The sequence below is a fragment of the Mustela putorius genome, unplaced genomic scaffold (assembly GCF_011764305.1).
Source record: "Mustela putorius furo isolate JIRA1106 unplaced genomic scaffold, ASM1176430v1.1 tig00003858_pilon_pilon_pilon, whole genome shotgun sequence".
NCBI lineage: Eukaryota > Metazoa > Chordata > Mammalia > Carnivora > Mustelidae > Mustela > Mustela putorius.
The window spans coordinates 1,736,644-1,752,238 of record NW_025422010.1 but is presented as its reverse complement, the minus strand read 5'-3'; the positions used below and the strand labels follow the sequence as shown (position 1 = coordinate 1,752,238).

The window sequence follows — 15,595 nt, the reverse complement described above, 5'->3', positions numbered from 1 at the left end:
ATCTGGAACCTGCTGGACCCCAGGGTAGGGCAGCACCATTCTCAAGGTCTATGGAACAGTGACTCAGGAAAGCCAGCTCCTTGGGGGGTGCCACAGGAGTGCGTTTGTGTGAAAAAGAATCCATGTGTCTCTGTGTCTCTCTGTGTGTGTCCCCATGTAGGCAGGCATGTCTTTGTATGTGTGTATCCCCGTCAGTGTATGGGTCCTGATCTCCGTGTTGCCCCATGTGTGTGTCCCTTGTATATATATTTGTGTTTGTGTCCTCATGTGTGTGTCATGTTCCTGAGTTTCTATATATCATTCTAAATGTTTCCATGTCCCTGTGTGTCCATGGGTCTATGTGTCCCCCTATGTCCCTCTGTAGGTATGGGTGTGTGTTTTTGTCCCTGTTTGTATCGGAGAGTGTGTCCCCTCATGTGCAGGTCTTTGTGTGCACTATGGGGCCGAACAGTGATGGTGCTGGGGAAGGCACTCCACTTGGGGAGTCCCCCCACCCCCACATTCCAGGTGGGGAACACCTTTTTAGAGGGGACACCACTTGCCTCCCTGAAAGAGTGATAAGCTCACGCTGCCAGGGAGTGAGGGGTCTGCAGCCCACCCTCCTCTCTTCTCTGCAGTGATGACACTGGCTCAGCCAGTTCATCTCTCTGAGCCTCTGGCTGCCTTAAAAAAGATAAGACGGGATGCAAACACCTGCCTGGTGGCATTTTTCAGAGGATTAAATGTGCCCACATGGGGCTATTGGCTTCCATAAGCCAAGTCCTTTGCAGGTCCAGGCCCTGCATTGAGAGGTGCCCTGTCATTGGGCTTCTCACACTTCGTGATGACTGGGGGGGGGGTACTATCACCCTCATTGCTACAGACAAGGAAACTGAGGCCAGTGAGGTTACATTATGTATCCACCATCTTCGGAAGAGGGGTGTCTCCTTCCTCAGGGGTCTTCCCCTAGTCTGGCCGGCCTCCCCCAGCTGTCATCTAGGCAATACTGCCTCCGACCCCCAGACAGAGCCCACCCAGGAAGGAGGCATCTGGAAGAAGTACACTCTTACAGACTGATATTTCTGTCCACCGCAAAATCCATATGTTGAAGCCCTAACCCCACAATGTGACAGTGTCTGGAGGCAGGGCCTTTGCAGGCAATTAGGTTTAGGTGAGCCTGCGAAGGTGGGAGCCCATGATGGGACTGGGACTGGTGTCCTTCTAAGAAGAGGAAAACAGAGCTCTCTCCAAATGCACATTGTGAGGAAAAGCCGTAGGGGCACACAGTGAGAAGGTGGCCATCTGTGGGCCAGGAAATAGGCTCGTACCAGACCCTGAGCATGCTGACCTCGAGAACTCGAGACTCCCAGCCCCCAGAACTGTGTGAAATAAAAGCCTGTTGTCTGAACCCCCAGCAGATGGCACTTTGTTCAAGCAACGGAGTAGACTGCGGCACACATACGAAGAAGCCAGAGACCACGATTCCATGGAGGGGGTGCAAGGAAACTTTGTCAGGAACAGGAATTGGGAGTTTAGTGATAAGCCAGTGGGGCCTGGCCAGGTGAGAAGAAGAAGGGTTGCCAAGGAGGGCCCAGGTGGGGGCAGAGAGGAGAACATGGAAGGTGGCCAAAGCAAGTGGTATCAGTTGCTGGCTGAGGGTGCCTGGCTTGGCTCTAAGCATGGACCAGATTAGCATGTGTGGCCCTGGAGGAAGCTGGCAGCCTGGGCCCCCTCATTCCCATGCCCACAGAGTGAGGACTGAAACTGGGGGTCGCTGGCTGCATGCGAGCAGCCCAGCTGACACTGCCCATCAGAGCAGCCCCGGCTGCAGGGTAAGTCACTGGGATCTGGAGGTTTATCAGGTGGAGTAACAAGTGTCTCTGCAGCCCAGTGTGTGCTGAGGGCCCCATCCGACTCTCTTGCCCTTATAACTGTTCTAGGGCTCTTGGCACCTGCCCACTTGTCCTCCCTGCAGAGCACACCTCCACTCCCTGGTCCCCGAGAGAGCCTCTGGTTTCCCATGCCCTGGAGAGATGCATCATCGTGAGACAACCAATCGGGGGAATGAAGTCAGAGCAACAATGTTGCCTGGAAGGGACAGGAGCCTGCTGGATAGAGGGCAGGGTGAGCCCGGGGCAGCATGCTGCTGACACACAGTAGGAATGTTCACTGAGCACCAGCTAGGTGTTCTGCTGGGCCCTGTGCAGAGTGCTTCCTGAAACATCTCACACTTGGCCGAACTGTTCCCGGCAGCATGTTCCAACTCCACCACTCTTAGCGAAGGAAAGGCTCAGAGTTAAGTAATACGCCCACGTTCCTGGAAGAATCAGAACCTGGGCCCAGACAAGTGGAGAACTTTATGAACTTTATGAAAGGTTGAGAAAAGGCCTAGACACGAAGCACCAGCCTTTCCCTGCTGGGGCCCCCTCATTGTGGACATCCTCTGAAACTGGACGACACAGCCCCATCCCACAGCTGACCAAGCTAAGGCTCAGAGATGGCACTGCTGAGGTCACCAAACACGGGGTCTGGTGGTGCTGGGAACCCCAACCCTTTGGCTGCCTTCATGCCCTCCCCCTCCTGCAGCACCCCTGTAAACTGCCACAGGGTCTGGCATTTCCAGTTCTTTAATCCTTAAGCCAGAGGCCTCCCCTCTCCTCTGCCTGAGCCTCACTACCCCTTGGCCTCAGCCTACACTGGCGACACCTCCCTGGGGGCTCCTGTTCAGCCTGCCCACCTGCCTTCTGCTGCTTGGGGCACCTGGGAACCTGGGTAGAAAATGGCTCCAAGAAAAGGCTGGCTCTTGGGAAACAAGACACCACACAGGATCATCCCACTTGTCTCCCAGCCTGAGCTGGGATGCCGGGCAGCACATGGTGCGGTGCTAAGAACAGACAGGCAGGCAGCCGCATGGGGAAATCAGCTGGCAGCTTAAAGTTCATTCAGCTAAATGAAGGAGCACCCACCCACCAGCCTGCAGGTCCCAGGCCCGGGAAAAAAATGTGCCAGTGGGACCTCTTGGTCCTGATCGGCTCCTGGCTGGCTGAGGAGGGTGTCCTCCTGGGAAATGCCTGTCGCTCACGGCCCGTGGGATACGAGGGCCAGGAGACAGGCTGGCAAGACCATCTGCCAGCTATAGTTCAGGGTCAAGGAGGCACCTGTAATGCTGCCCAAAGTCCCTCTTCTTCAAAAAGCACAGCCCTGGAGCTGTGGGGACTGGCTATAAAGGGTGATGAGATTACAGGAGCCACAGAGGGGGGCTGGGGCTGTTGGCCCAGCTCAGGGCTCACAAGGGGCCTTCCAGTGCCCTGACTGACTCAGGCTGAGCAGGAAGAGAGGTAACCTCTTGGGAGGGCCAGCAGTGACTGTGGGGATATCTCTATACATCCAGGCCAATGGAGGTACCTTTCCACTCCCTAGAAAACTATCAAGAGAGCTAGAAACAGAGACCCCCCCTGCCCTCCACCATGCTCCCAGCAGGAGAAGCAGAGGATGGGGCTCCACTCAGAGCCTAAAGCTCTGGCAAACCAAAGGGGCACATCTCCTTACGACCACCTATGTCCAGGTAGCTCTTTATACAGGGATCCAGGAGGGGTGGACAGTCCTGTGGGTTTGCAAGGGTGTGGGGGAGTGCGGGAGGGCCTATCAAAAGTCATAACACACCTGTGGTGCACAGGTGCTATGGCACACCTGGCCTCGTGTCCTGGCTTGGCTACTTAGTGGCTGTGTGACTGTGGGCAAGTCATTCAACCTTTCTGGGCCATAGTGTCCTCACCTGGAAAATACCTCTAACTTCACAGAATCATTAGGAGAACTCAGAAGCCGACTTTCTCTCTCCCTTTGGAAGCTTGATAGTTAATGTTATATACCAAATTTAGAGACAAGAACACAGACAGGAAAAAGAAATAGGTACTTCCAAATCTCGGACTCTCCCCAGCTGCAAATTCTAAAAGGAAGCAGCCTGCAGCTCCCCACCCCTCCTGGGACCTGCAGATTCTCTCCTGGCTGGTGATCTAGAGGGTGTTTTCCTACCACCTCCAACATAAACGGTGCCCATGTGGGGAAATCATCACCCCTGCTCTTAGATACCCCCTCAGAGATCATGAGACCCTTTCTGTCTCACAACGGCCCCCTGGAGGGCTGCAGATCCTGAGACACTGTCCTTAGATTGTAGACACTTGGCAAAGAAATAAGGGCTTCCCAAATTAAAACCACTGGTAAGTGGTGGGCAGAGCTGAATCAGGTTGGGGGACCGCCCTTCTAGCACCCTTTCTACCACACTGGGGATTGTAAACTGGGTTGGGCACCCTGAAGTATGTCCACAGGCTGATTGATTAGTGATGTCTGTGCCTGGGACGGTGGGGGTGGGGAGCATGAGCGTGGGCACCTGTCATACTGGGCTGGCCACCACCCTCCTCACCATGCTTGGGACGGAGAGGAGGTACATGCGAGTCAGACTGACAATCTCTCGGAAGGGATTAGCTTCCTTCTCCTTGTTTAGTTGAGGTACCCAAGTGATCCCTCTCACCAAGCAAGTATCACTGAGGCCAACAGGGCCAGATCCAGTAGGGGAGAGGTGGGTGGAGATAAAAGCCCTTCTCTTCATGAACTGGCTAGCCCCAACAGACTTCCTGGGTCACCTTCCCAGGATCACCCTGGGACCATAATGATGGGTCAGCATGGAATGAAGCCTATGGTAACAGATGCGGGACAAGGGCTGGGCTGCCGCCTCCCAGGTAACATTTGATTTTCCTCAATTCCCTAGGGCAGCCACCTTCACTGAGGCGAGGAGCAAAAAGGTATTTCTCTCCAGGGATCCTGAACAGCAGGAGGCGGATGCTGAGGGCAGACTCAGCCCTCTCTGAAAACCTGAGAGGGAAAAGACTCACGTATTTGCTTCCCAGGAGGACATCGCTCTCAGAATAGTCGGCAGAGGAGAAAGAGGTGTCCTAGGAGGGAAGGGTGAGCTGGGCACAAACCCAAAAGGAGTCTGGACAGAAGCAAATCCCACATCCGGTTAGGGGGGCCAAAGCTTTGCACTCCTCCGGAGTCCCTGAGCTGGAGTGGGGCTGATCCAGGGCCAGGGTGCTGCTGTTGCTCTAGGAAAGGAGAGCTGAACCCCACCACCCCCAGGTTCTAGTTATCAGACAACTGGGTGTGGAGACCCTGGGAGGTGCTGGGGACCCACTCCTGCCTTCCAAGAGCTCAGAGACTGCTTCTGTTTGCCTGCCGGCAACACCGTTGCCGTGAGTCGTGAGCTTTGGGTGCCCGGGTCCGAGTACCCACCCTGTTGTAAAAGGGGGAAACAGATCCAGGAAAGAGAAGCAAGCACGGTCCAAGCCATGTGGTGGGTGAGTTCATGCCAATGTTGGCATCGGATCTCTGTGTTGACCTGGCTCTAGGGTCTGGACCCGCCCGAAGGGTGGACTGGAGGGTACACCTCCCTCCTCCTTGACCCCGGCCCACCACGAGAAATCTGACCAAGCCCCTCACTCCTGGTTAAGCCTGATGAGACTCTGGGCCCATGTGAGCTTTCTGCCTTGCACTCAGGTACCTACGTCCCAAAGAGGAGTAGGGAGGACAGATCTGAGGGGCCTGCCTGCTAGCCCAGGTGAAGGACGAAGAGAAGCCCTGACTGCAGAAGGGTGAGCTGTCAGTGCCCAGCACCTTGCACGTGAACCAGAAGAAAGAGGAAGAAGTGGCTTTCAGGGGCAGCTACCGTCAGTCTCACTGCTGGTGGTGTCCTGCCTGGGCCATACAGCTCCCATCCCCGCCAAGAGCCCAGCGGCCACGGGTCAGTCTCCCTTGCCTTGATGCTGCTCACACTTGTGCTAGGTGCCAGCCTCCCTGATTTACGCAGCTCTGCTCTCTCACTAAGTGCTGCCTGCCAGGGATGGCACCTGCCCACGCCTCACTGGGCCCCTCCTGGGGTGGCTCTCGGTGAGAGAGGGAGGAAGGAGAGAATCCTTCTAGCTGAAGACAAGCAAGCCCACAAACTGCTTGTACATCCCGCTCCTCCTCCTTTTTAAATCCTTAAATCTGGTCATACGTGTTTCCGACACTATTCAAAAGTTTGCCTTTACCAAAGACTTAACATGAGTCCTGAAAACATGAGTTTTCAGTAACCAAAATAGACCTGAAAAAGATTTTCGCTTCACCAGTGGTGACAGCCTCTTCATTTTACAGCATTTCAGCTTACAAGAGATTTCACAGGAATGTTCCACCTTCAGATAGAAGGTGAAACCTCGAACTGTTTTTCACAGAGAGAACACTCAGGAGGAACCAGATCTCTCCAGACAAAACGATCTCTCTCACCGGTCTCCTCAGCTGGGGACCCCGAGCTGACAAGGGTGTAGGGAAAAGAAGGCATGTCCTGGACACGACCCACCACAATGGGAAAAGAGATGGCCAGTTGAGGCGAGCAGCCTGGCAACTCCACCTGGACACCCTGCTTTGGGGACTGGGTTTTAGGGTCAACACCCTAAAAGGTATCATGTTTCCTATGTTAGGCTGAACAGGAGGCACAGTCTCCTAAGGACCAGACAGGGCTCCAACATCCCCTTGGCCAGTGGGGGGGCTGGCGCACCCTGACTGTCCCCGGGTTGGCTCACCTCTCCCTTCTTCACGGTCATGGACTGCCGCCGGGGCGTGATCTCCTCGTTGATGCTGGACAGGAAGTTCTGTGAGATACGGAGGGCATCCTGCAGCAGAGGGTGGTCGGGGTGGCTGGAGGGCGTGTGCTTCAGCAAGTCCTGTGTCAGGTGAGGAGACTCAGGTCAGAGGGAGCCCAGCCCTGGCACCCACCATGGTGTGCAAACTGCAGACACAGGCCAGGCAAACCCAGGACAGCTGTCCGACGGGCTGGGGCTAGGCGGGCAGTGCCTGCCAAGCACCATCCCATAAGCAGGTCCTAAACCTAGCATGGTCCCACAAGTCCATGCTGTATGCAAGCTGCCAACAGAGGCTCCTGCTCTTGGGGTTGACCCTGTCCACCTAGGCCCATGACATTCTGGGCTGGACGATTCCTTGTGGTGGGGGCTGTCCTGTACACTGTAGGACATCAGCCCTCCCCAACCCCAGCCTCTACCCACTAGATGCTGGCGCTCCTCCTTGGCAGTTGGGATGAGAAACAGTCTCCGACATTGCTGCATGTCCTCTAGGGGGCAGAATTGGCCTTGTCCAGGACCTCTGGTCTGTGCCAGCTCAGGAGAAAGCACCTGGCCTTCCCTGCTCCTCCTGCTTTAGAGAAGAGTCTAAACCTCTTTATAATACAGATGGAAACGTTGACTCCTTCTCCACTAGGAATGCAAGTAATTCATGTAGAAGGTCAACAGCTCCTTGGTTCAGAAAAACCAACTCCCCTTAGCTTTCAGATCTCCTCTTCTGAGATGAAATAAGCCTGGAGGAAAGCTCTGGTGCTCATGGTCCCAGAAACCCCATGCCACCTCTGAGTGGTTCTGGCTTCTTCCTGTCAGGACGCTTGGAAAGGGGACAGATAAAGGTCTTGGAGGCTCTGTTCAACAGGCCACCAGCCAGAGCCTTCTACACCATGCCTCTCATCTCCCTCTTTATCAGAAGATAGTGAGGAATTATGAAATGTGCACTTAAGGGGCGCCTGGGAGGCTGTCGTTAAGCATCTGCCTTTGGCTCAGGTCATGATCCCGGGGTCCTGGAATAAAGATCCACATCAGGCTCCTTGCTTGGCGGGAAGCCTGTTTCTCCCTCCCTCATCCTGCTTGTGTTCCCTCTCTCACTGTCTCTTAAGAAATATCTTAAATAAAATCTTAAAAAAAAAAAAAAAACCGATTTAAGAAATGTGCACTCTGGGTGCCTGGGTGGCTCAGTGGGTTAAGCCTCTGCCTTCGGCTCAGGTCATGATTTCAGGGTCCTGGGATGGAGCCCTGCATCGGTCTCTCTGTTCAGCGGGGAGTCTGCTTCCCCACCACTGCCTCTCTGCCTGCTTGTGATCTCTGCCTGTCAAATTAAAAAAGAAAAAAAAAAAGTGCACTCAATAGAATACTACACCGCTTAAATTCTATGGGGCAGAGCTGTTTGGGCTGAAGTGGGACAATCTCCACCACATCGTATCAAAAAAAGCGAAGGGTGGAATGATACATATAGCAGGATGTCTTCTATGTAATCAAAAAAGATGTTCCCATATGTCGGTATGTGCATGAAAGAATTCCCGTGGTGGTGGGGACGAAGCAGGCAAGGAAATGGAAAAAAAAAAAAAAAAAAAAAAAAAAAAAAAAAAGGCTGGGCGCCTGGGTGGCTCAGTGGGTTAAGCCTTTGCCTTTGGCTCAGGTCGTGATCCCAGGGTCCTGGGATCGAGCTCCGCATCGGGTTCTCTGCTCGGCAGGGAGCCTGCTTCCTGTCACCCCCCCCACCCGCCTACTTGTGATCTCTGTCAAATAAATAAAATCTTTAAAAAAAAATGCACGTACAATTTGCTTTAAATATAAGTGAAGAGGGTCACCTGGGCAGTAGGACTAGGGGCCATTTTCATCTTCCCTGCTGCCTTCAGGAGCAGCCCCAGTGAGGCGGGCCCTCCCCACGCTCCCTCTCCCCAGGCTGGGAGGCAGCGGTCATCCTTGGGGCCCTGCAAGGCATCTACTCTCAGTGCCTTGACCCCGCCTACCTTGGAGGCCCTTCTTACTTGGGACAGGATGCTCCCACCTGGCACCTCCTCTTCAAGAGCACCCAGGCCCCCCTGCGAACCTGCTTTGTCCCCCCTCACCTCCGTGTGAGCCTCTCATTTCTAACATCATCAATAAAGGTGTGTGGCAGGAACAGGGGTAAGGGGTGGGCAACACTGATGAACATCAGAAGCCAAGAACCCCAGGGTTGAGATGGTGGGGGACTCACATGCAGGACCAGCGTGCTGCGGGTCACCCGGTCCACAGGCTTGTAGAGCAGGGCTGCAGAGAGATGGGCAGGGTGAGAGGTGGCCACGCACAGAGAAAGCAGCCCCAGACCACCCGCCTGCCTGTACTTGTGGGAAGGGCTTGGGTAGAGAGAGCAGCCCTGGGAACCAATCCATACCCAGAGACAAGCGCCAACTCAGAGCACCTAGAAGACTGAGCCCATGGCTTTGAGCTTTCGGTATGTGACGTTAAAGGCTGAGCGCAGCGCTACTGGTCAGAACCCAAGCTGATGTCCCTCCCCTTGGAGCTGGGGAACCCATGAGCACCTGGTGCACATGGGCTGATGAGGGTCCCAATCATGGCAGGAGACCGGCTCTCCGGCTTGGAGGGTCTCCTGGGAGCAGACCAGCATGTCACTTGCAAGGCCCATTCCTGCGCAGTTTGGAGCCCCGACTTTGAGGACAGTGGAAACTTACTCGGGTGCCGACACAGTTCTTGGCTTTGTAAGTGTTTTCAGACACCTGGCATCCAGCAGCACAGGAGCCCTGGCCAGCCTTGGCAGCCCCCACTTCTCCATCAGGATGGCGAGCCCAGCCCATGACGGGCGCAGATGCGCACGTGTGTCCTGACATATGTCAGGTGCATTTCCTCACGTGACTCCCACCACTACCGTAAGACATGCATCATTAGCCCCATTTTACAGATGAGAAGCTGAGACTCAGAGCACGGTGAAGCTCTGCTTAGAAGAGCCAGGTCTGCTGTTTTCTGGAAGTGCAATTCTTCATGCTATCCTAACAACTGCAACCAAGAAGTGACCTATCAGTGCTGAGGCTGCTTTCTGCCCAGAGTGAAGAGGTTGGACACACGGGCCTAGGGGAGCCTGACAGCTCTAGCTTTCCCCCTGCTTGGCCATGTAGGACCTATGGTTCCAGCTCAGTTCCTTTCATTCTATATCTGTCCTGTCACTTGAAAAATGGGAACATAAAATCCTCCTTACAGGGCCGCTGGGGACAACATGATGACATTTTAAATGCCCAGCAGTGCCTGGTTTATGGGTGTCTGCAAACTCCTACCGTCCTTCCTGGTTGCTACCTGACCATGTCCTTCACCACTCAGCACACCCAGTGCTGCTTTATCCCTGTCTCCGCTCTATTAGAAGTCTGGAACAGCAAAGTCGCTGGAGGGTGACCCAACAGGGTGCCCTGTTTGCTTTTCTAGCAAATGCCCCATCGGCTCATGGCAGCTGCCCCCACAGGCAGCACGAAGAGGCCTCAGCCCAGAGAACTCACTTTCCAAAGAGTTCTTGGTCGTCTGGTCCTTGGCATCCTTGTTGCTTCTGGCTCTCAGGTTCTGCAAAGAGAAAAGCCCATTTTTACATGGGACAACTGAGGTAGCACTGAAGTGGCAGCAAGTCCAGTGGCCAGCAACCTTCTGCAGAAAACTCACCCTTCTTTCACTGCACCAAACCTTAGGGGAGGCAAGTGTTGGGGATGTGTGTATGTCCTGGACCAAAGCATGAAATACAGGGTGGGTGGAACACAAGGCCTGCCCTGGGCACCATGGTTCACCTGGGATTGCTGACATTCAGGGCCAGATATCTGGATTTGCTTACTGTGGGGGTGGGTCCTAGACATCATAGGACACGGGGCAGAAGCCCTCCGCAGCAGCATGCCCCCTCCTGTTGTGACAATCAAAAATCCCCAGGCATTACTCAGTCGTCTGTAGAGGACAAAATCACCCCTGGTCGAGAGCCTTGGACATACAGAAGCCTATAAAAACAAGGCAAACCACACTGTCCTTCCTTAACGCATGGAATCGCTTTCTCAGAGAAGTTAAACAGTGTGCAACAGGCTGGAGGGCTGGAAAAGCACTCACCTCTGGAAATGGCCAGGGCAGGCCCCCTCACCACTGAGACCCACGCTGGATTCCCCCTCCTCCCACCCTCTCCTGACTTCCCAAATGTACAGGCATACCTTGGAGATCTCGTAGGTTTGCTTCTGGATCACCACAAAGAAGGGAGTATTGCAATAGAGCAAGACCAGTGAATTTTTTTTTTTTTCCTAGGGCCTAGAAAAATTATCCTTACAGTATACTACAGTCTATTAAGTGTTCAAGAGCACTAGGTCTGAAAACAATGTACCTACCTTAATTAAAAAATACTTTATTGCTAAAGAATGCTATCATCTGAGCTCTCAGGAAGTCATATCACCAGAAATAGAATAACAATGGAAAAGTTTGAAATGTTGCAAGAATTACCAAAATGTGACACAGCGGGCAAATGCTGTTGGAAAAATGGTACCGAGAGACTTGTTCAACACACGGTTGCTGCAAACCTTCAGTCTGTAAAAAATGCAATATCTGCAAAGTGCAATAAAGCAAGGCAGGCCTGAAGTTTCTAACGAACAGGCACTATGATCCCCAGGAGGAGAGCAGAGCTTTTTGGTAGGTAGGTCATGTTCCCCACAACTGTATCAAAGGCATCATCGATTGGGTCCAACATACCCAGAGCAACGAGGATGTATGATCCCTGTGTACCTGGAATCACCTCCAGGAAGAAGCTATGGTTAATCCCACTACCAGGCTGCTGAACAAAAACGAAAACCAGCATGGGGACAGGAAGGGGCTCAGAGATGGCTTTCCCAACCTCTCGTGCTATATAGTCAATGTCTCATGACTAAAAATGATGGTATTTACAGCTCACTGGGGCCAAACTCCACAATGCACTTTGGTGTCTCTCTTGAGAGTTGAACGGTCCTCACCGTGATTATTCTTCTGTGCGTCTGCCTCAGCAGTTCCCAAGGGGTGCGGGGGTGTGTGTGAGGGGCGTGAGAGCAGAACACAAGCCCCTGCAAAACTCAGGGTCCATGCTCCCGTGAGCCTGGAGGAGCCCTCACAACACGCGCCCCTGGGCCGCACCACGCACACTGTGCAGAGGTAGGTCCAGGAGTCCTGCTTCAAGGAGACTTACACATCTGGCTTAATCCCACAGTTCCAGAGGCCCTTTTGCCAGAACTCTCAGTATGTCTCGTGTGGGAGCTGGCATTCCATGAAATCCCAGCTTGGGCAACTCTAGTCTAAGTGGATGCTGCTCTGGCTCATTTTCAGGACCAGGAGCAGATGAAGGGTCACTGCTCCACTGCTCCCCTTCCTAGAGGTGACCATCCAGTCCCCACATCTGAGCTCCCATCCCTGGAGTGCAACCTCTCATGGCCGGCTGCTTGTTTCCTTTGGTTTAGTTTTGCTCTGTGTCTCTGGGTCTCCTTCAAAAACACAGTGGAGAACCCAAGTGGATGCCACCTCCAAGGTACAAGCTTCATGAGGGGTCAGGGAAAGCTGTCTCTCTCCCAGCACCCCTGCCTCAGCTCAGAGTCCCATGGGACCACGTGACGCCTGGGTGGTGTCTCACCATTGCTTCCTCCTTCCTCTATAGGAACCTGTCTGGGTGGACTTGAACTTGGCCCCCTTTAATTATAGCCTGTTCTTAAAGGATTAGGTCTCTAATTTGCCAAGGTCACTCTGGATTCTGCACCAACACCCCAGCTGTTAGGGGTGGTGGGCTTGCTAAGTGAATGAGCTCAAGAAAGGTATGGCCTCAATGCTCTAGGCAAAGCAGAGCAGAGAGGGAGGGATGTCTGGAGCCAGCCTAGATAGAACCCTGGGTGCATGTAGCCTGTTACCAGCAGCACCAGGCAGGGAGTGCCTGTCCCCACAGGCTCTGGAGGAGCAGCATGGCACCCACTGCCACCATGAAAGATAATCAGCACCCACAATACCCTCCTCACGACAAATTACAAAATGGCACAAAGCCCCCAGAACAAAGCCAGGTATGACAGTCAGGGTATGACTGTCTCTCAGCAAGGGAGACCCCACTCAGTATCTATTTCTAGTTTCCAGTTATCTTTCTTATGCTAATTTCTCTCATGGACTGTTTCTGCCCAGAATCCTTGCTTAGCTGAGGGAAGGCAAGTCAGAGCTCGGAGGAGCTGGAGCCATCACAAGTAACGACAGGCCCAGAAAGAGGAAAATGTCACCCAACTGCACAGGGCAGACACAGTTGGAGAGGCCTGTGCGGCAGGTTCTAGTCCAGGGGTGGCCTGCTTGTCCTCTCTGTATCCGAAGTGCTCTCTAGAGGCCCCTCATGCTAACACTGCAGGACTCAAGGTTTCAGTGCTTGTGGAGCTCCAGCCTGGAGCTTTCTTCAGTCCCATACCCCTTATTAGTTGCTCAGTCTCCCTGGCAAGCGATGTTCCCCCAGAGCAACAGAGCACAGCACAGCTCCCAGGCTGCTTTCTAGTGACCAGGTGCCTCGTCAGCCCAGGACCCTCACATCCAGACCTCCGCTAACGAGACAAAACTATGGACACTCATTACTGCACACAGATGGCACAAGAGAGTGTGTGTCTGGGGCACTTGGCAGAGCCCCAGAATTGGGCCCTGGCCCTGGGGGACGCAGGGCTCTTGTGGGGCTGCTCCTCCTGTGTCCCCCATGCACAGGGCTGACAGAGATAACCCAGAAGCCTCTGGAAACAGAGCGGAGATTTATAGTCAGAACTTGGTCTGATGTGCCTTGTTCTCGCGGGTCATGATGTACCAACGACCGGCCCACGTCCCACCCGGGGGAGGTGGAGGGGTGCACCTGTCTGAACAGTGTCACGAGTACCTCAGAGATTTCTGCAAACTGAGCGTTGGCCTGACAGCACTTCTCAGCCGTTTCCATGGCAACTCCGTAGTTGTCTACAAAGGCTCGGTACACACCCAGCTGGCTGGCCTGCAGGGAAGAAGGAACAGTGTGGGACAGGTGCAGGGCAGGTGCCACTGCTGCTCATCTTTCTGAGAAATGGGCTTCTGTGCACCGCTCTGGAGAAAGCCCAGGGACAGCAGACAGAACAGAGCTGCAGTCACCTCACCTCTTCCTTGCTGTCGCCTCCCACCTGCTTCCCCTCCCCACGCACTGAGCATGCTCCCCCTTCCAAGTGACACGTTGAGAAGTGACTCACAGCCCCGAGCAGGTAACGGCTCCCTTCCACAGCTGCTGATTCCTCCCACTCTACTCATTTACACGGTGCCACCAGCACCGTGTAAAATGCACCGTCTAAAATGCAAGGCTGTCCCTGAGCATGGACAAGAGTCTACACAGGTGGGGTGGGGAGGCACTTTCACATTCTGGCCGCAGGAGGCCGTAGTGGATAGGGAGGTTGGCCCCCGGCTTGGGGTGGCTACAGTGCTCCACGCTTGTCTGATCCCTTCAGACACATAAGGCCCATGCAATCTAGCTGGCCTTGGAGAAGAGAGGCTCCCACTGTCTAGACATGAGCCCAGCCCAAACCTGGCAAGGGGTCCAGGTACCACAAGCCACACCTGGCATGTGGGAGACATGCCGGCTGCCAGCTGCAAGGTGAGAGACATTTTATTTTTAATTTTTTAATTTTTATTTTTTAAAATTATTTTTAAAATTGACATATAATGTATTATTTGCCTCAGGGGTACAGGCCTGTACGGTCTTATAGAATTCACAGCACTCTCCATAGCACATACCGTCCGCATTGTCCATCACCCAGCTTCCTCATCCCTTCTCCCCAAGGTGAGAGGCATTTTGTCTTTTGTCAAACCAAAGGTATTAATAGAGGGTCTCTTCACATACCCTCCTGATCAGATACTCAACTGAGTGACAACTTCCATGGGTGTGTGGGGGCGAGGGGAAAGCTGCCACCACCTCTGGGCCCCAGGTCACTTTCAGAGGCAGCTGAGGGAAAGCCAGCCCTCATCTTGTACCAGCACAGCGAGGCCTGGGGAGGGAAATGGAGGACCCCGGCGACCTGCTAGCCAGGATTTCCCACTGCAGACCAAGGGCTGGAAGCCTAAAGCTTTAGCTGATTCTGGTGTTTGTTCTGTGCTGAATGTGAATTTTGTTTTATATGCATTTGCATTTATATTGAATTTTACGTTTCTTCAGATGACAGTCCCAGATGCTGGGTAAGTCCTTGGCACGGTCTGGTCTCTGGCTCTGCTCCCTGTGGGGGCTGCATGGAGGCCTGGCCTGGCCCCTCCTGCACAAATCACCCTAACTGGTCACTCCATCTCCAAGTGCCAATCAGGACAAGAGTCAGACCCAGAGCACTTCCTTTTCTCCTTCCTCTGCGGCTCACTGAACGCCTCCCCCACAATGAAGACCTGTTTTAGGCACTGTACTGTCACTACAGCCGCAAATCTCTCAGACACAGTGGGGCCAGCAGCAGGAGAGATACACAATAAATAAGTCAACAAACACGTCATATAGCAGATGTCTGAGAACAGAGCTGGGGTTAAAAGCTATGGTGCTTTTTTTATCTGCTTCAGATAATGTGGTCAGGAGCCCTGAGGGGACATTACTGTCGACAGGCGTCACCTCAAAATTCCTATGTTGAAACCCTAACTCCCGGCACCTTAGAATGCGACTGTGTTTAGAGATAGGGCATAAGAGGCGATGAAGTTGTCGGGGCGGGTCCTAATCCGGTATGACTGGAGCTCTAATGAGAGATAAGTACACAGACTGAGGGACCCTCGTGAAGACACAGGGAGACTGCTGCCATCTGCGAGCCAAGCAGAAAGGCCTCAGGAAAGACCAACCCTGCCAGTGCCTTGATCTCGGACTTCCAACCTCCAGAACTGTGAGGAAATAGATTTCTGTTGTGCAAGCTGCCCAGATGAGCAGCCCTAGCAAACTGATATGAGGTCCAAGAGAGGAGAACCCCTTCCATTACTTCTCCCTTTCC

General features: G+C 53.7%; 1 protein-coding gene across 1 annotated transcript in view; it reads right to left on the bottom strand.

Annotated features, from left to right (window-relative positions):
• Positions 1 to 15,595, bottom strand: part of BCR (BCR activator of RhoGEF and GTPase) — a 121,415-nt gene that overhangs the window by 32,489 nt on the left and 73,331 nt on the right. Inside the window, exons 5-8 of the mRNA XM_004742450.2 lie at positions 13,504 to 13,611; positions 10,133 to 10,193; positions 8,845 to 8,897; positions 6,591 to 6,731 (exon numbers count right to left, since the gene is read on the bottom strand). Coding sequence (XP_004742507.1) covers positions 6,591 to 6,731; positions 8,845 to 8,897; positions 10,133 to 10,193; positions 13,504 to 13,611 — 363 coding nt within the window. The remainder of the gene's footprint in view (positions 1 to 6,590; positions 6,732 to 8,844; positions 8,898 to 10,132; positions 10,194 to 13,503; positions 13,612 to 15,595) is intronic.